The sequence below is a fragment of the Saimiri boliviensis genome, chromosome 19, assembly GCF_048565385.1.
Source record: "Saimiri boliviensis isolate mSaiBol1 chromosome 19, mSaiBol1.pri, whole genome shotgun sequence".
NCBI lineage: Eukaryota > Metazoa > Chordata > Mammalia > Primates > Cebidae > Saimiri > Saimiri boliviensis.
Window position 1 is genome coordinate 9,614,713 of NC_133467.1, and position 20,820 is coordinate 9,635,532.

General features: G+C 37.5%; 1 protein-coding gene across 10 annotated transcripts in view; it reads right to left on the reverse strand.

Moving 5' to 3' along the window:
- Window positions 1–20,820, reverse strand: part of SWT1 (SWT1 RNA endoribonuclease homolog) — a 92,004-nt gene that overhangs the window by 25,665 nt on the left and 45,519 nt on the right. For 9 of the 10 annotated variants that reach the window (XM_010336019.2, XM_074389741.1, XM_074389738.1 and 6 more), the window contains 3 exons: window positions 19,468–19,616; window positions 13,966–14,153; window positions 10,349–10,480 (listed from right to left, as the gene is read on the reverse strand). In XM_010336019.2, the coding sequence (XP_010334321.1) occupies window positions 10,349–10,480; window positions 13,966–14,153; window positions 19,468–19,616 (469 nt within the window). The remainder of the gene's footprint in view (window positions 1–10,348; window positions 10,481–13,965; window positions 14,154–19,467; window positions 19,617–20,820) is intronic. The other variant, XR_012514999.1, reaches the window with a different exon arrangement.

Below are 20,820 nucleotides of genomic sequence, written 5' to 3' on the forward strand. Positions count from 1 at the left end.
TTTCCCAATAGAAGGACAACCACCACCATCTTGACTTTAAATTATTTTACAAAATCAAATGAAATAAAGTTCATTTAAAATAAAGTATTACTTTTATATGTAAGCAAAAAAAGCTGTCTTTTATCAAATGCTTCTCGCAAATTATTTCATGTATGTTCAAACACTAAATCTTTGTAATTGTTTTATGTTTATCAGAGCTACAAAGCAAGTCGGTTAACAGAACCAACACTCACTAAAGGACCTAACTCAGTCACACAGGTACTCTGAGTACTCTATTTATCCATGAACAATTAGCATTAATATTAATCTGAATTAAACAAATTTCATTTCTATATAACTCAATATTAGATAAAAATCAGTATATATCTTTAAGAAAAAAATGCCACCCAAGGTTTAAAAAAAAATTTCCCCCAAATGCCAGTCAAGAGAAGCAGTGGGAGTGGAGAAGGAGCAAAGAAATCTGTCACTGGTTGTGATAAACTGCCACTCAAGCTTTTAGAGACAAAAAAATCATCTGACTTAAATTAAAAAATAATTCATTAAAATGGACTAAACTTTCAATTAGAATTTTAAAAATTCAAAAAAAACTTATCTCCTATTTAGGAAAAATAAAGTTGTAGATTCAGAAACAAGGAAAGAAATCTAAAATATTCCAGTTCAATATTTAATTCTAGAAATTGAACAAAGTAAAATATGTTCTTGGATATTTATAAATCATGACTTACAACCCACAGAACTGAATAAACTGTGGTCCCTTCTGGCAAAACAATGTTTTACATTAATGTAATATTTAAAATAGTTTTAGCCTGGAGCGATGGCTCACGCCTGTAATCCCAGTACTTTGGGAGACCGAGGCAGGTGGATCACAAGGTCAAGAGATGGAGACCATCCTGGCCAACATGGTGAAACCCAGTCTCTACTAAAAATACAAAAAAATTAGCCAGGCATGGTGGCACATGCCTGTGGTCCCAGCTACTCGGAAGGCTGAGGCGGAAGAAGCGCTTGAACCCAAGAGGCGGAGGCTGCAGTGAGCCGAGACTGCACCACTGAACTCCAGCCTGGTGATAGAGCAAGATTCTGTCTCAAAAAAAAAAAAATAGTTTTATAGAGTGTGAAAAATATTAAAGTTTTAAAAGGAAGTGCATGATGTAGAAATGTTTACAACATTATATTAAAAACTCACTTTTGTATTCTCTATAGCTAAGAAATGAGTTAAGGTTTAAATATTATGAACCACTTAAACTGTTATTGAGGATAACAGAATCATTCACTGAGCATCCACTGAGTGCAAAGGACTGAATAAATGCTATCTCCTTTAATCTCTATAATAAAGCAACTATTATAAACTCCATATTAGAAAACAAACACAAAAAGGCTAATTTACCAATCTAGGTAACAAAGCTGGTGCATGAATAGAACCAGAATTCAACTTCAGACCACTCTGGCTCAAAGCTTTGTTCTTCTCATTTTAGTGACATGCCTGAATAATATCAAATTGGATTTGGCTGATGAGTAATTTTAAGTTAGGATACTGATAAACTTGGTGAAAATTTATCAAATCCACAATGAGGAAATACTAAGGAAAAATGCCTTTGATCTTAGAGCCCCTTTGGGGGGGTGTTATTTGTTAAAAGTAAAATTAAAATTATACGTTTTCCATAGTTAATTTGGAAAATCAGTTATGCAAATGAGAGACAGCCATCAGTCCTAGATTTTGAAAAAAATCTCATACATAGCTAAAATGGTAAAAGAACAATTAAACAACTTAAGCAAAATTGTTAAAATTTTATTTTCCTGTTTCCCCCTCTGAGATAAAAATTTGCAAGCTGATTATACTAATTACATATATGTTGACTATACTAATTTCATGTAAGTATTAAACATAAAAACTTTTTTTAAGACAGAGTCTCGCTCTGTTGCTAGGCACCAGGCTGCAGTGCAGTGGCACAATCTCAGCTCACTGCAAACTCTGCCTCCTGGGTTCAAGCAATTCTCCTTCCTCAGCCTCCCAAGTAGCTGGGACTACAGGCATGCACCAACATGCCCAGCTAATTTTTGTATTTTTTAGTAGAGATGGGGTTTCACCATGTTGGCCAGGATGGTCTTGATCTCCTGACCTTGTGATCTGCCTGCCTCGGCCTCCCAAAGTGCTGGGATTGCAGGTATGAGCCACCATGCCCAGCCTAAACATAAAAACTTTTGACAGAAGTTTTGACAAAGTTCAGAATTAAAATTTGATCAATTCAGAATACTAGAAATCTTTTATTTTTTTAAGTTGGTGGTGGGAATAGGAAGAGTGTATGGGTAATTTTAATGATTATATTTCAGATTTAACTTTAAAAAGCAATTCTAGAATAGGAAAATATTTTGATAGTTAAAAAAACAGATTACACGGCTTACTTGTGTGTTAGACATAAAGATATATACAATAAAAATATACTAATAAATACTGCAGCTTTTTGCTGCCTCAGAGGCAATGCCACACATCTACAACCATCGGATCTTTGATAAACCTGACAAAAACAGGCAATGGGGAAAGGATTCCCTGTTTAATAAATGGTGTTGGGAAAACTGGCTAGCCATGTGCAGAAAGCAGAAACTGGATTCCTTCCTGACACCTTACACTAAAATTAACTCCAGATGGATTAAGGACTTAAACATAAGACCTAACACCATAAAAACCCTAGAAGAAAACTCAGGCAAAACCATTCAGAGCATAGGCGTAGGCAAGGACTTCATGACTAAGACACCAAAAGCATTGGCAACAAAAGCCAAAATAGACAAATGGGATATAATTAAACTCCAGAGCTTCCGCACAGCAAAAGAAACAATCAGTACAGTGAATCAGCAACCAACAGAATGGGAAATAAATTTTGTTATCTACCCATCTGACAAAGGGCTAATATCCAGAATCTACAAAGAATTAAAATGGATTTACAAGAGAAAAACAAACAACCCCATTCAAAAGTGGCGAAAGATATGAACAGACACTTTTCAAAAGAAGGCATATATGAGGCCAACAAACATATGAAAAAATGCTCATCATCACTGGTCACTAGAGAAATGCAAATCAAAACCACATTGAGGTATCATCTATGGCAATCATTAAAAAATCTGGAGACAACAGATGCTGGAAGAGGATGTGGAGAAATAGGAACACTTTTACACTGTTGGTGGGAGTGTAAATTAGTTCAATCATTGTGGTGATTCCTCAAGGATACAGAAATTGGTATTTCATTTGACCGAGCAATCCCATTACTGGGTATATACCCAAAGGATTACAAATCATTCTATTACAAAGACACATGCATACGTATGTTCACAGCGGCACTGTTTACAATAGCAAAGACCTGGAACCAACTCAAATGCCCATTGATGACAGACTGGACAAGGAAAATGTGGCACATATACACCATGGAATACTATGCAGCCATAAAAAACAATGAGTTCATGTCCTTTTTAGAGACATGGATGAATCTGGAAACCATCATTCTCAGCAAACTGACACAAGAACAGAAAATCAAACACTGCATGTTCTCACTCATAGGTGGGTGTTGAACAATGAGAACACATGGACACAGGGAGGGGAGCAACACATCCTGGGGTCTGTTGTGGGGGGCTAGGAGAGGGATAGTGGGGAGTGGGGAGGTAGGGGAGAGAGAACATGGGGAGAAATGCCAGATGTAGGTGACAGTGGGATGGAGACAGCAAACCACCTTGTCATGTATGTAACTATGCAACAATCCTGCATGATCTGCACATGTACCCCAGAACCTAAAGTACAATAAAAAAGAAAAAAAAAATGGTTAAGAAGACAAACTAAGTTATATGCATTTTACCACAATTAAAATGTTTAAATATTAGACTATTTTTTTAAGGAAGGCAAACCTTGATCAAAAAAACAAAGCAGTTTTTGAGGAATCAAAAGCTTTTTAGAATTATTATGGGGAAAGAGTCAAGAATAATTTCACATGTCATTATTACAGAATAATTTTTGCCCTGGTATTTGTATTATTGTGAAAGATTTCTTCTTTTCATGTACAATCTAAGAAACATTAAATACTACTGACTTGGCCTTTTGTTTTTCTAAGGAGGTCTAATACACACACTCATAAATACAACTCTTTCCCTTGATCTTGTGATCTCCTCTAGCTACAATTATGTTCTTTTGCTATTTCTACTTCTTCACCTCCAAGTCACTCCTTAGCCTACTGTCTAACATTTGCCCCAACATTCTCATGAAACTGCTAAGGCCAAATTCACCAGTGACTTCTGTGTTGTTCAATCTAATGGACACTTTCAAACCGTATCTTATTTGGCGTCTCAGTAGTAGCATGATGCTGTTAAAGATTCATTTTCTTTTGGAACTTACTCCTTCCTTGGCATTTGTGATGCTAGTCCCATGAATTTTTCCTTCTACTCCTCTTTTACAGTTCTGTAGTATTAAACTAAACTAATTCACTTACACTGCACAGCCAATGATCAACAAAATAAAAGCATGAGGCCGGGTGTGGTGGCTCATGCTTGTAATCCCAGCACTTGGGAGGCCAAGGCAGGCAGATCACAAGATCAAGAGATGGAGACCATCCTGGCCAACATGGTAAAACCCTGTCTTAGTTAAAAACACAAAAATTAGCTGGGCATGGTGCCACACACCTGCAGTCCCAGCTACTTGGGAGGCTGAGGCAGACGAATTGCTGGAACCTGGGAGACAGAGGTTACAGTGAGCCAAGATCACACTACTACATTCCAGCCTGGTGACAGAGCAAGACTCTGTCTCCAAAAAAAAAAAAAAAAAAGGAAAGAAAAGAAAAAAAGCATGATTACTCTAGCACTATTTAAACACAAATGTCTTGGGTTCTCTCATCCTGTACCTACACTTATCCTTTGTTCCCCAATCCTTTCCAGGGTCTTCTAGACTCCTTCCTGGTTTTCACCTCAAATAACTGGCATCACCGTTGCCCCTTGGGCTTAAGAATGGTTTCCCATATCTTTAGCATCTCTTTGGTACTACCTAAGATATCATCTGCATTAATCCTCTAAAATAACCATTCTTTTCCTTTCCCATCCTAAGCTTAAAAATAACAAGTATGCTTTGTAAGTTCCAAGGCATTTCTGAAGTACTAACGCATGACTCTCATTAATACCTGCCCTAAGAGATGATTTGCAAATGTACTGCTGATAGGACCTTAGTGACCATCAACTTCTAACCAAGATCATCAAGGTATCTCTTTAGGGAAATATGAATGTAATGCTCAAGTTAGCTTTAAAATTTTACCCCAACCCAGGCAAGGTGGTTCATGCTTGTAATCCCAGAATGTTGGGAGGCTAAGACGGGAGGATCACTTGAGCCCAGGAGTCCAAGACCACCAGCCTGGGCAACATGGCAAACCCCATCTCTACAAAAAAAATATAAAAATTAGCTGACCATGGTGGCACACAGCTGTAGTGCCAGCTACTCAGGATACTGAGGTGGGAAGATTGCCTGAGTTCAGGAATTCGAGGCTGCAGTGAGCCGTGATCACTCCACTACACTCCAGCCTGGGCGACAGAGTAAGACTTTGCCTAAAAAAAAATTACCCCAGGTCACATGCTAAAAGGTAACAGAGCTACCAATGTTTTCTTATCCCTAGTGCTAGGTGTCCTTAAAAGGAAAGAGTAACAAAATTGTATTAGCCTTAAAATTCAAGTAATTAGTTCTTTTAGATACTGCTTATGTAAGTAATACATGCTATGGCTTCTTAGCCCTGTTTCCCCCAACATCACTTGGAAAGTCTGTAGACATGTCTTACCATTCTCAGATTCAGATTTAATAGGATTAATGTAGGGCCTGATCACTGTTATTTTTTTAAACTCCCAGATGATTACAATCTGCCACTAGGGCTAAGAATCACTTTGACCACTGATGCTCAGCCCTTAGCATAAACAGAATCACCTAGATGACACAGACTGATAGGTCTCATGCCCAGAGTTTCTGACTGAATAAATCTAAGAGGGCCTGAAAATCTGCACTTTTACCAAGTTAGATGTGGTGATTGTGTTGGTCTTGTGACTACACTTTGAGAAGCACTGGATAAGCATACTGGCTAGAGGTTCTCAACCTGCCCAACGCATATGAATTACTTGGGGAAATTTTTTAAATCTTGATTGCCAGGCACACCCCATACTAATTACACCAGAATCTCTGGGGTGGAGGATCCAGGCATGAATATGTTTTAAATTTCCTAAAATTAAAAAGATTTCTCTACAGCAGGGGTTTATAAAGCCATTAATACGTTAATAATATAAGTTATTTCCCCAGAAGGTGGTACAGTATGCAACATTTCCAAAGACTTTTTTGAACCAGAAACACTTCAGTCAAGGGACCTCATTAACAGCTCCAAATGTCTTAAATATTGGCCTATCAGATAAAATGGAAACTGCGTTGCATGGCCTGTGACACTCTCCTCCAACCTCAATACAGCCTCATCTTTTGACAACCCTTCCTCCTGCCACTGCATATATACCCCTGTTAAAGTACTAATACCTTTTGATTGCAAGATCTGTTTTAATGTGATTGAATTATTCCTACAAGCTGTTTGGAGTCAGAGGTCATATCTTATTTCTCTTTGGTCCTCAGTGCCTCGTATGATACCAAGTATAGCTGGTGCTCAATGAACATCTGCTGAGTGATTAAATACAGATTTATATCCTTACTTTCTGTAGAAAAGACACTGTCAAGCATGGCTTTTATGCAATCTACAGTGAACATCAGTTTTTACATAGCTAAACAGAACTGAATAGTTCATCCTTATATAGCCACTCTTATTTTAATAAGGCTTTAAATTATAAAGGAACTATTTGTATTTAGAGGTAACATTTAACTTGTCTTAGGATCTACCATACTTTAAATTCACTAATAACTTAAGAGTGGTAGAAGGTTTAGATAACTTTTTTTTTTTTTTTTTTTTTTTTGAGACGGAGTTTCGCTCTTGTTACCCAGGCTGGAGTGCAATGGTGCGATCTCGGCTCACCGCAACCTCTGCCTCCTGGGTTCAGGCAATTCTCCTGCCTCAGCCTCCTGAGTAGCGGGGATTATAGGCACGCACCACCATGCCCAGCTAATTTTTTGTATTTTTAGTAGAGACGGGGTTTCACCATGTTGACCAGGTTGGTCTCGATTTCTCGACCTCGTGATCCACCCGCCTCGGCCTCCCAAAGTGCTGGGATTACAGGCTTGAGCCACCGCGCCCGGCCGATAACTTTTTATTCTAAGAATTATTTAGGCCAACTGTGATTATATATTAACAATGAGATTCAAAGAAGTTTCCAAAAATCATTAAAAAGAAATGAAAAAAAAAAAAAACTTGAAAATTCAAGTTTCTTAAACTTGACCATAGCAAAATCAATTCAGTTTTTTGTTTTAATTTAAAAAGAACAGTATTTTTTTTATCAACTTTTTTTTTTTTGAGAAAGAAAAAAAGAATAAGAAAAAGAATGAAGAAGAGGAAGAAAGAGAAAGAGGAAGAGGGAGAGAGAATGGGGATATTGCTTTACTACCCGGGCTAGAATGCAGTCTAAATATGGGTATGCCTATAATTGTCCTTAATAATGGAGACACGAAAGAAAATGAGGGAAGAGAATAACAAACAAGGAGCCAACCGACATTTCACTTAAGCTTCTAAGTTGATATGATGTGGTACTGATAAGAGTGTATATTTTGTGTATTTAAAGTGGAGTTCTATAAATGTTAATTACGCTTACTTGTTCCAGATCTGAGTTCAAGTCCTGGATATCGTTCTTAATTATCTGTCTCATTGATCCATCTAATATTAATGTTGAAGTCTCCCACTATTATTGTGTGGGAGTCTAAGTCTCTTTATTAGTCTTGTATGTCTGGGTATTCCTGTATTGGGTGCGTATATATTTAGGATCTTTAGCTCTTCTTGTTGTTGCGTTGATCCTTTTATCGTTATATAATGTCCTTCTTTGCTTCTTTTGATCTTTGTTGCTTTAACGACTATTTTATCAGAGGCAAAAATTGTAACTTCTGCTTTTTATTTATTTATTTTAGCTCTCTGTTTGGTTGGTAAATCTTTCTCCATCCCTTGTTTTGAGTCTTTGTGTATCCTGGAATGTGAGATGGGTCTGGATGCAGCATACTGATGGGTTTTAGTTTTTTATCCAAATTGCCTGTCTATGTTTGGATTGGGGGATTTAGTCAATTTAAATTTAGAATTAATAATGATATATGTGAGTTTAATACTGCCATTTAATATTAGCTGGCTGTTTTGCCCATTAGTTGATGTAAATTCTTCATTATATTGATGCTCTTTACTTTTTGGTATTTTTTAGAAAGGCTGATACTGTTTGTTCCTTTCTATGTGTAGTGGTTCTTTCAGAAGCTCTTGTAAAGCAGGCCTGGTGGTGATGAAATCTCTGAGTGCTTGCTTGTTCACAAAAAACTTTATTTTTCCATCACTTATGAAGCTTAGTTTGGCTGGATGTGAAATTCTTGGTTGAAAGTTCTTTTCTTTAAGGATGTTGAATATTGGTCCCCACTCTCTTCTTGCTTGTAGGGTTTCTGCTGAGAGATCTGCTGTAAGTCTGATAGGCTTCCCTTTGTGTGTAACCTGACCTTTCTCTCTGGCTGCCCTTAGTATTTTCTCCTTCATTTCAACCCTGGTGAATCTGACGATTATGTGCCTTGAGTTGCTCTTCTTGAGGAATATCTCTGTGGTGTTCTCTGTATTACCTGGAGTTGAATATTATCCTCCCTTACTAGGTTGGGAAAATTTTCCTGAAGACTATCCTGAAGCGTATTTTCCAGCTTGGATTCATTCTCTTCATCACATTCAGGTACACCTATCAAGCGTAGATTAGGTCTTTTCACATAGTCCCATATTTCTTGGAGACCTTGCTCGTTCCTTATTATCCTTTTTTCTCTAATCTTGTCTTCTTGTTTTATTTCATTGAGTTGGTCTTCGACCTCTGATATCCTTTCTTCTGCCTGATCAATTCGGCTGTTAAAACTCGTGCATACTTCACGTAGTTCTTGTATTCTGTTTTTCAGCTCCATCAATTCACTTATTTTCCTCTCTAAATTGTGTATTCTTGTTAACATTTCGTCAAACCTTTTTTCAAAGTTCTTAGTTTCTTTGGATTGGGTTCGAACAAGTTCTTTTAATTCACAGAAGTTTCTTATTAATTCACATTTTGAAGCCTGCTTCTGTAATTGGAACACACTCGTTCTCCATCAGGCCTTGTTTCGTTGCTGGCTAGGAACTGTGATCCCCTGCTGAGGGAGAGGCATTCTGATCTTGGGTATTCTTAGCCTTTTTGGTTGTTTTCTTCCCTTCATTGTAGATTTATCCATCTGTGGTCTTTATAATTACCGTCTTTGTAATTGGTTTCTGAGTGGGCGTCCAACTTGTGTGTTATCAACTTGCGTATCTAATTCAGGTCAAACAATTTTGGTACATGCCAATAAAATTGCAAAGGTTAGAGGTATCCTCCTTCAGTGCCACAAAAGAAAGCTATTTCATGCTATAAATTGCCATGGTCTATTCTATAGCTTTCTGGCACTGTATTTTCCATATGCATCACAAATTAAATTTCAAACCATAAGACTATGTTTTTTTTTTTTTTTTTTTTTGAGATGGAGTTTCACTCTTGTTGCCCAGGCTGGAGTACATGGTGCAGTCTTGGTTCATGGAAACCTCTACCTCCCGGGGTCAAGCGATTCTCCTGCCTCAGCCTTCTGAGTAGCTGGGATTACAGGCACCTGCTAATTTTTTTGTATTTTTAGTAAAGACAGGGTTTCACCATGTTGGCCAGACTGTACTTAAACTCCTGACCTCAGGTGATCTGTCCACCTCAGCCTCCCAAAGTGCTGGGATTACAGGCATGAGCCACTGCACCTGGCAACTACATTGCTTTTCAAACTTATTTCAGTTTACAGTTCTGTAAAACTATACTGGAAGAAAAAAATCATGTTAAAAATATTAATATATTTGTTTTAAAGAGCAGTGATAATTATCTTACCATATATTTATTCCATAAGAATTATGGAGTGCCCATTACATGACAGGCACTATTCTAAGGAGTTATAGTTAGTTACACAGTAATGAAAAAGTTCATGAAGTTTACAATCTGGTATTTTTTTTTTAAGAAAGGGAAAAGGTGGAAACACTCTTGTGGTCTCAATTAGAAACAGGGATTATTGTAGGAGAGAAAGAAAGAGTTGAATCTAAAAGCCATTAGTTTATGAAATCTGTAGGCGACTCTAAGCAACTCTGAAAAAGTTGATAAGCCCAGGAGAAAGAGAAAAGTAGTAAGTAAATAACACTTTTAAATTAATAGTGTTTACCTTTGAATTCCTTCAAGAATATCCTTCACAGCTGCCATTAACTTTTGAAGATATATAAATGCTTCCTCAAATGATGCTATATTTAAAGTAGTCAGAGCTGAATTTGAGCCCAATCTTTGAAATACATCCGTGCTAAAATAGAGAAAAACAAAAGATACTCATAGGTGTACATACATATTTAACATGATTCAAGTATTTCTGTTGCAAATGTATAAAATAAAGTAGTATTTATTATTAATATCTCAGAATGCTGATCTATTTAAATTAGAAATAAAAGTGAAATATGGGCTAATATTCATGTAAAGGATCTAGGTCAGACACCATACAGGTCTAATCTAAATTAATACTATAAACACTGTGTGAATATTGTTTCATTCTAAGAGACCGTAAGAGAAAGAGGAAAAGTAATACTACCGATCTGCAATTCAAGTCAGTACAAAGGATGAAGAAAAAAATAAGAGATCAGATTATTTCTGTTGAAACTGGAAGTTTATCCTTGTAATTCCACTTGTCGAAATCTCTCATAAAGGCCAAGCGTCGTGGCTTACGCTTGTAATCCTAGCACTTTGGGAGGCCAAGGTGGGTGGATCACAAGGTGAGGAGTTCAAGACCATCCTGGTCAATATGGTGAAACACCATCTCTACTAAAAATACAAAAGATTAGCCAGGCATGGTAGTGCGTACCTATAGTCCCACCTACTCAGGAGACTGAGGAAGGAGAGTTTCTTGAACCCTGCAGGCAGAGGTTGCAGTGAGCTGAGATCATGCCACTGTCCTCCAGCCTGGGCAACAGAGCGAGACTCCATCTCTTTTTTTTTTTTTTTTTTTTGAGATTGAGTTTTGCTCTTGTTACCCAGGCTAGAGTGCAATGGCGCGATCTCGGCTCACCGCAACCTCCGCCTCCTGGGTTCCAGCAATTCTCCTGCCTCAGCCTCCCGAGTAGCTGGGATTACAGGCACGTGCCACCATGCCCAGCTAATTTTTTGTATTTTTATTAGAGACGGGGTTTCACCATGTTGACCAGGATGGTCTCGATCTCTCGACCTCGTGATCCACCCGCCTCGGCCTCCCAAAGTGCTGGGATTACAGGCTTGAGCCACCACGCCCGGCCGAGACTCCATCTCAAAAAAAGAAAAGAAAAAAGAAAGAGAAAGAAATCTATCGTAAGTTAATAATAGTTATTCACAATCAGGCAACAATTAGTAACACCCTAAATGTGTAACAATATAAACAGTGTTAAATAACAAGTAAGTTGACCACTTAATAACATACCAAACTAGGTTGGGCATGATGGCTCACCCATGTAATCTCAACACTTTAAAGGCCAAGGAGGGAGGATCACTTGAGGCCAGGAGTTTGAGAGTAGCCTGGGCAACATGGTTAGAGCCTGTCTCTACAACAAATTTAAAAATTAGTCAGGCGTGTTGGCACTGCCTGTAGTCCTAGCTAGTTGGGAGGCTAAGGTGGGAAAATCACTTGAGCCCAGGAGGTCAAGGCTTCAGTGAGCTGTCATTGTGCCACTGCATTCCAGCCTGAGCAACAAAGTGAGACCCTGTCTCAAAACAAAGCAAATAAATACATGCACACAACAAAAAAACACCAAGCTATTAAAATAATCCTTATACCACCATGAAATAGAAAAATAAAAGTAGAAAAAATTTATAACATAACAACAACTATATAAAAATTCAAAACATGTTGTGCTTGGTTTGAATAGTATGCCCCCATAATTCATATATTCACCCAGAACCTCAGAATGTTACCTTATTTCAAACAGGGTCATTGTAATGTAATTAGTTAAGTTAAAAGGAAGTCATGCTAGATTAGACAGGGCCCTGTTCTATGTGAAGAAAAAGACAGAGATGAGTGATAACATCTACAAGGCAAGGACTGCTGGCAACTACTATAGGAAAGGAGAAAGACAGGAAACAGATCCTCCCCCTCAGAAACTCCAGAAGAACCAAATGTGCAGACACCTGGATTTCAAATGCCTGGCCTCCAGGTCTGTAAGTGAATACATTTCTGTTGTTTTGAGCCAGCTAGTTTGTGGTACTTTGTTACAGCAGCTGTAGGAAATTAACAATACGCCTAAAAAACAAGGCTGAGTGTGCTTAATAAATTTACGTTAACTAGGGTAGACTTTAGGAAGTAGCACTCAAAGAATTTCCTCCTCTCCTTTACACTTTCCAAAGTATTCCTTTTATAATTGTGGTAAAACATACCTAACATAAAATTCACCACTTTGAACATTCTGAAGCAAGTAATTCAGTGGCATTTAGTACATGCACAATGCTGTGTAACTATCAGCGCTATCTAGTTACAGAACATTTCATTACCCCAAAAGGAAACTGTGAGTCCATTGAGTGGTTTCTCCCCAGAATTCTCCTCTTGTCCCGCCAAACCCCTGCAAGCATCAGTCTGCTTTCTGTCTCTACAGCTTTGCCTATTCTAGGTATTTGTATGTGTGCATTTGTTATTTTTTAGATAAAACCAAATTTATTTAAAAACATTTACGTTAAAAAATTTTTCTATGTTTAAAACCTAAAAAGAAAATCTAAAAAGAGAATATGTAATACTCATAGTCTACCAACCAGAGATAAGCATTACTAACATACAAGGTTCTTGCTTCAACTTTTTCACAGTATATAAACAAATTGTGTGTGTGGAGGTATGAGAGAGTGGCTGGGGAGGCAGGAGGACACTGAGAGGAAAAACAGGAAACAACATCTTCCAGGAAAGCCATCAGTAAGTCAAAACACTATACACCAGATACTATCATTCCAAAAACATCCATTATAATTTTTATGTAGATTTACATAGTTCAGGTAAAAGGATGAGGGCACTCATATGTGGAATCAAAAACCAACACAAAAAAACACTGAACTCATAAAGGCAGAGAGAACAGTGGTCACTAGAGAATGGAGAGAGGAGAATGAGAAGAGGTTGGTCAACAGGTACAAAGTTATGGTGAGATAGGAGGAATAAACTTCTGGTGTTCTATTGCATAGCAGGCTGACTATGGCTCCAGGTAAAGTATTATACATTACAAAAGCAAGAAGACAGGCTTTTGAATGTTCTTTTTGTGTGTGTGTTTGTGTGTGTGTGTGTGTGTGTGTGTGCGCGCAATGGAATCTTGCTTTGTCGTATAGGCTGGAGTGCAGTAGTAAACTCAGCTCACTACAACCTCCACCTCCCAGATTCAGGCAATTCTCCTGTCTCAGCCTCCCAAGTAGCTGGGAACACAGGCACACACCACCACCATGCCCAGCTAATTTTTGTATTTTATTTTTTAGTAGAGATGGGGTTTCACCATGTCAGCCAGGCTGGTTTCAAACTTCTGACCTCAAATGATTCACTGACCTCCACCTCCCAAAGTGCTGGGATTGTAGGCATGAGCCACCACATCTGGCCTGAATGTTCTTATCACAAAGCAGATCATGATAAATGCATGCGGTGATGAGTACTTCATGCATTTATCATGAGATATTCATCATGTTCACTAGCCTGATCATTATGCAAAACATGTATCTACTGAAATGTCAAACTGTACATCAAATTGTACCCCATAACTACAATTATAATGTCAATTTTTTAAATAATCCCCCCAAATTTAGTACCTGTTCTGATATATTGTAATCCAAACATTCTCTAGGATAGACCAGATTTCTTGATGCCTGTTGGGTTGGGGAAGATGAGAACCTGAGAAAACCATGATTTCTTGATTATGAGACTTCATCAGTGAAGTGCCTTCCTGCTTTTTAGTCACTGTGTTTTCTGAAGAATTTGGCTTAAGTTTTGTCTTGACCTGGGGAAATAAGAATTACATAAAATGCAGCTAGTTCTTCATTCGTAGATGAGAAAAAGGGACTGACACACTGTACTTACAAATGTTCTAGCTTTCTGAGAAGTGGTGGCAATTCTTTTTCCTTTATTATGTACATAATATTCCCAGAAAAGAATCAGAGTTAGAAAAGATATTTTCCTTTTCCATTGAAATCAAACAGTATTTCCAATCTACTTATAATGACTTGTTTAGCTAACACGCTAATGTCTATTTAATAATACTGCTTAGGCAGTAATATACTCAGAAGTGTACTCTAAGATAAATGAAAACAGAAGAAAGCAAAGGCAAGAAGACTAGTTAGAAGGTTACTCAAATAATCCAAGAGGAGAGTCCTGAGAACATGGATTAGCTATAAAAAGGCAGCAGAATGAAAAGAAAAATAAAATGCATGTAAGACATATAAAAACTTGGTCAAAGACTAGATCCAGGGAGTGAGGGAGACCCTAAGACATTCTTTAACCTAGATGTGTTAGAAGAATGATACAAATGATAGGAACTTAGGGTGGTCATAAATCTAGAAGAGAGACAGAGAGAGAGAGAGCAAGAGAGAGAAAGAGCGCGCGCGCGCGCGTGTGTGTGTGTTTCTAAATAGGTTGAACCTTCTTGATTACTTCCCCAGAGGAATGTATACAGTTTTACTTAGTAAAAGTCAAACAGACAAATACTTTGAAGCAACACATCTCACATACATATACAGGAATTGATGGAAATGCTATTTGATGTGCCACAATCACTGCAATTTTAAACAGCACATTAACTTATGCATTGCTGATGAGAGACAATACTCTGAACATATTACATATTATAGTGTAGTAGCAATAAACTGTAGTGCGTATTTGTCTATGTTTCCAAATTTTATGGTTTCTTGTTGTAAAGCTAAGAAGAGAGACTTGTATACCTATGTAACAAACCTGCACGTTCTGCCCATGTACCACAGAACTTAAAGTATAATTTAAAAAAAAAGAGGCTGCTTGCAAATAAGAATCCTCTTTGGATGAACAGAATATAAGTTTGTTTTTTAGGTATATGTTGAGTTTGAGGTATAAACAGTTATCCAGGTAAAGACAGCTAGCAAATAACTGGATACATCGATCTGCAGCTTAAAAATACAGCTGAGAATCATTCTCATGGACATAAGCCTTAGGAGATGAAACAGGTAAACTGATGGGGGAAAAGTAGGAACTAGCAAAAATAAGAGGGGAAGAATCAGTATGCAATAACAATAGAAGTCAAGGGAGTCAGGTTTCAGGAAAGAAAGCAAAGACACCACCAAGTGCTGAAGAAGGGCTAAGAAGTAGAAGAATGAGAAAGAGTGATAATCAGAAAGCAATGGTAACTTATGGTTTCTTTCAGTGGAGTATAAAGATAAAATTCTACTTGTAAAGGATTAAAGGGTAAGTGAGTGCTCTCACACTTTGTATTCTACCCTTGTTCAGTTGGTTGAAAAAAACAGACAAAATAAAACAACAAAAGAAGTGCAAAATGAAAACAATGGTTAGAAATTACTTTTTTTTTTTGTAAACAGGGTCTCACTCTGTCACCCAGGTTGCTCACTGCAACCTCTGCCACTAGGGCTAAAGTGATCCTTCCAACTCAGCACTCCCCAGTAGCTGGGACCAGAGATGCAAGCCATCAGGCCCAGCTAATTTTTGATATTTTTTGTACAGAGAGAGTTCTGCCATGTTGCCCAGGTTGGTCTCAAACTCCTGGGTTCAACCAATCCACCTGCCTTGGCCTTCTAAAGTGCTAGGATTACAAGTATAAGCCACCATGCCTGGCCATAAATTGGTCTTTTAAGAAGTTTGGTAGTTGATGGAAGGACAGTGCAGTAAATAGAAAGTACAGTATTTAAGAATAGAAAAAATGTAAGCATATTTCAGAGCGCAGTAAAAGAGATATACTATTGATTCCAGTGATTTTTTTAAAAAGTATCACATGGAGGAAAAAAATATTAACATTTAAAGGAAAAGTATCTGATAGAATGGACAAAATATTTAACTATAAGTTTAAAAACTTAGTTTTTTTGGTCTTGGCTGTATTATAAATATGCTTTGTAAACTTAAATAAAATTACTCTGTTTCTTTAGGCTTACATTTCCTGCGATCAAACGATGATTTCAAAGCTTAGCTTCATGAATTGCTAATTTCATGCTTATTAAATTTTTTAAAAATAAAATTTCCAATATTATCAGTAGTAACAGTTAATATGTATTGAGCTTTTGTTAGGTACTTTCTCAGAATTTTATATTAATTAGCTTATTTAATCCTAACAACTACCCTGTGAAACAGATATTATGATGATCCGTATTTTATAATCAAGGCAAGTGAGGCATAGAAAGGTTAGTTAACTCAGCCGAGTTCACACAGATGATAGGAGGCATGAGCAGGATTTGACCTTCAGCAATCTGACTAGACTGAGGTTATGATCTCTCTCCATTAGTAAAAGTAAATGTTACCCTTCTTTATCTTCTGGGGCAAGAAGACAAATTTAAAAGATAATTCTTCTTATTTTTGCCTGTCTACATTAAATTCTGAACTTAAACAGACATAAATGAAAAGACATTTTATCCTGAGATAATTTTTTATCACCAAATATATTTAAAATACAGCCCAGCACTTACCTAATGCCTCTTTTCTTCAGCTCTTAAGTAGTAGTATATATACTACACAAGTGGATTTCTTCCTCAAACATTATACAGCACTTACTACATGCTAGGCATTAAGGTCTCCACAGACATTAACTTGTTAATTCACATGACAATTCTAAGGCCAGCATTATTATTATGCTCATTTTACAAAAGAGAGAATTAAGGTCCAGATTGTTTAATTAACTAGAAGTTAAAAACACCACAACTCAGGATCCTGAGGCACATAAGTCTAAAGCTTATTAACAAGATTGATTTTAATTACTCTATCATCTTAATAAAAAGCAAGTCTTATTTTTTTTAGTGGTTAGAAGGCCCATAAAATAAAAATGTACATACCCTTTTCCTATTCCCACCCCCCCCCCCCCACCTTATATGAAAATCTGCAGAAGGCAGGGCATGATGGTTCATGCCTATAATACTACCACTTTGCTAGGCTGAGGCAAGAGGATTGCTTGAGGCCAGGAATACAAGACCAACCTGGGCAACAAAGTGAGACTTGGTCTCTACAAAATATTTAAAAATTAGCTCGACACAGTGGTACATGCCTGTGGTTCCAGCTATTCAGAAGGCTGAGGCTGGAGGATCATTTGACACAAAGAGGTCAAGGTCACAGAGAGCTATGATCATACTACTGCACTCCAGCCTGAGCTACCAAGAAAGACCCAGTCTCCAAAAAAAGAATCTGGACAATGATCAAGTTAGTTTACCTCCATTTCAGTTTCTCAGAAGCAATCAAATAATAAATATTCCTCTTTTCCTGATTTTCTACACTTTATAAAGATTAGGTAGTTTTTACAGTTACTAGGAGATGCCCTGTCTTTGGAGGTAATCTGTTTGTTGCTCAAGTTACTGAGACATGACCAAATATATAAGACATATATTAAATCTAATGCAGTCTATAAAACCGCTCCTGTTAAAAGTATATTTTAGAGCATCAGTCCCCAACCTTCTTGGCAACTGGGACTGGTTTCGTGGAAGACAATTTTTCCATGGACCAGTGAGTTGGGGGATGCTTTCAGGATGATTCAAGCATATTACACTTATTGTGCACTTTATTTCTATTATTATTACATTGTAATATATAATGAAATATTTGCCCAGGCATGGTGGCTCATGACTGTAATCCCAGCACTTTGGGAGGTCGAGGTGGGTGGATCACATGAGGGCAGGAGTTCAAGACCAGTGTGGCCCACAAGGTGAAACCCTACCTCTACTAAAAATACAAAAATTAGCCAGGTGGGGTGGCACGCACCATAATCCCAGCTATTTGGGAGGCTGAGGCAGGAGAATCGCTTGAACCTGGGAGGCAGAGGTTACGGTGAGCTAGGATTGTGCCATTGCACTCTAGCCTGGGCAACAAGAGAGAAACTCAGTCTCAAAGAAGAAAGAAAACAAAAGAAATAATTATACAATGCACCATAATGCAGAATCAGTGAGAGTCCTGACCTTGTTTTCCTGCAACTAGACTGTCCCATCTGGGATGATGGGAGACTGAGGCAGGTGGATCACCTGAGGTCAGGAGTTCAAGAGCTATCTGGCCAACCTGGCAAAACCCCATCTCTATTAAAAATACAAAAATTAGCCAGGCGTGGTGGTGCACATCTGCAGTCCCTGCTACGCGGGAAGCTGAGGCAGAATCACTTGAACCCAGGGTGTAGATGTTGCAGCACTCCCGCCTGGGTCACAGAGCGAAACTCTGTATTTACAGTTGCTCCCCATCACTCACGTTATTGTCTGAGTCCCGCCTTTTGTCAGATCAGCAGTGGCATTAGATTCTCATAGGAGCATGTAAGGGATCTGGGTTGCATGCTCCTTATGAATATCTAATGCCTGACGACATTAACATTTGGAGAATCAGGGTTAAGAATACATATGGGAATTCTTTGTACTGCTCTTGTGACTTTTTTATAAGTTTGAAAATTTTTTTTTTTTGAGACGGAGTTTTGCTCTTGCTACCCAGGCTAGAGTGCCATGGTGCGATCTCGGCTCACCGCAACCTCCGCCTCCTGGGTTCAGGCAATTTCGCTGCCTCAGCCTCCTGAGTAGCTGGGATTACATGCACGTGCCACCACGCCCAGCTTTTAGGTTTCACCATGTTGACCAGGATGGTCTCGATCTCTTGACCTCGTGATCCACCCGCCTCGGCCTCCCAAAGTGCTGGAATTACAGGCTTGAGCCACTGTGCCCGGCCTAGTTTGAAATTATTTCAAAATAAAAAGTAAAACAAGAACAACACTCCCAAGTACCACTATCAAAAAATAGATTCAGTAGGGTTTGAGCAAGTCTTGGCATCTGTATGTTTAAAACAATTTCCTAAGTATTTCTGATGTATGTGAGACCTACTGGCCTAGGGCACTGTAAACGAACAGTCAAACAGCAATGCATAGCTTTCTTCCATCCATAAAAGAAAATAATATAAAATACCAACAGCTGCTGTGACACTGCTTCCATAAAAGGATGTGTATTTTGTAACTTCTAAGAATTGCTTACTCTATTCATTTACTTAATGCCTTTAGTACGTTAGAATAAGTTAGAATTAAATTATCCTTTACCTACTGTTGTCTGTTAAACACATTTTCAAAACATATATAATTAGCTACTCTAACTGGCATTCCAAAGGCGTCTTACCTCTGCAAATGTCTGAAGCAGTTTGTTTACTTGAGCAAAGGCCTGTGGAAGAACACCATCATAATTTGACCTTGTACTGAAAGCATGTAACAAACTTCTAGAATCCTGAAGCAAGAATTTCACTGTTGTAAAATCCACTGCATTATTAGCTGGTAAAAGAAAATTAAGAAAGAAAAATATAGAAGAATGAGCATATATGATAAAAATGTCTTTGGAACACTAATATTAATTGCACAATTTCACAAGAATATACATTTACACCTATATGCCACTCCTAAGTTATCTCTCTAGCATAAAAAGTAATAATTAAAAAGATTTAGTTATAAAGTCCTTTGAGTTGATTCTGGTATTTGGAATTCATATTTCAGAAGTTCTCTCAGCACGGTCACCTTCAAAGTAAAGCTAAAGAACATTAAAATTCTCAGAAAAAAGAGAAAATCACCAGAGAAACAAGTCAAACCACAGGTTTCAATGCTGAGGTGATTTCACATACAGAGAGTACTATGGAGGGATCAGAAGAGTCAGACCATATTGGTAAGCATGTCAGTTATATATGGTACCTCTCATCATCACCTCTGCTATCTACACAGTGATTTATCTTCGACACCGTTACATGAAACTTAATACTATGTTTACTGAAAACTATGTGTTACCTCTATATGTAGAACACAACTTCAGGAGAGAACCAGTTTGGGCAACAGTGAGAAGCAAAATAAGCCTGCAGAATTTTTTTCCTGTAAATTAAAAGTGAGATAACCTACAAACAATAATTTAAAGGTAGAACAATTTTCTCTCAAGGAACTAAAACTGCTTACATTAAATTCTCAAACTAGTTGGGAAAGCTGGTGACAATATTTTCAACAATTTCAAAAGTTATAAACAATAAAATTAAGTGTCATAAAACTCCGAACAGAAAATATTATTTCCATTATTAAAGCAGAATGCTACCTAACAGTTTTCAAAATAACAATGCTACAATGTTGTTTACTTTTTGTTTTAATGTTCAGTTTCAGAGACTCTATTGTATTCTCAAACATCAGCATGGCTGTTCATTGGCACTAGGAGTTTAAAGGAGTTCCTCTGTATCACTTAAATAAGAACTTGCTTATGAAATCCTGAAGGGTCAAGTGAAATAAAAAGCGTATGTTAATAATTAATTCCACAAAATTCAGAAACTCCAATGTAATGTTTATAGCCAAGCCTCTGGCTTCCCCTTTTATCCAAAAATATTTTTAAAAAATAATAAAGCAAGCCAATATAATTCCTTACAGTAAAACTTTTATTTCTTTTCAAAGCCAATGGCTAGTTTACATTCTTGTGGGAAATAAGAGATGCTACACACAGGACAGACTG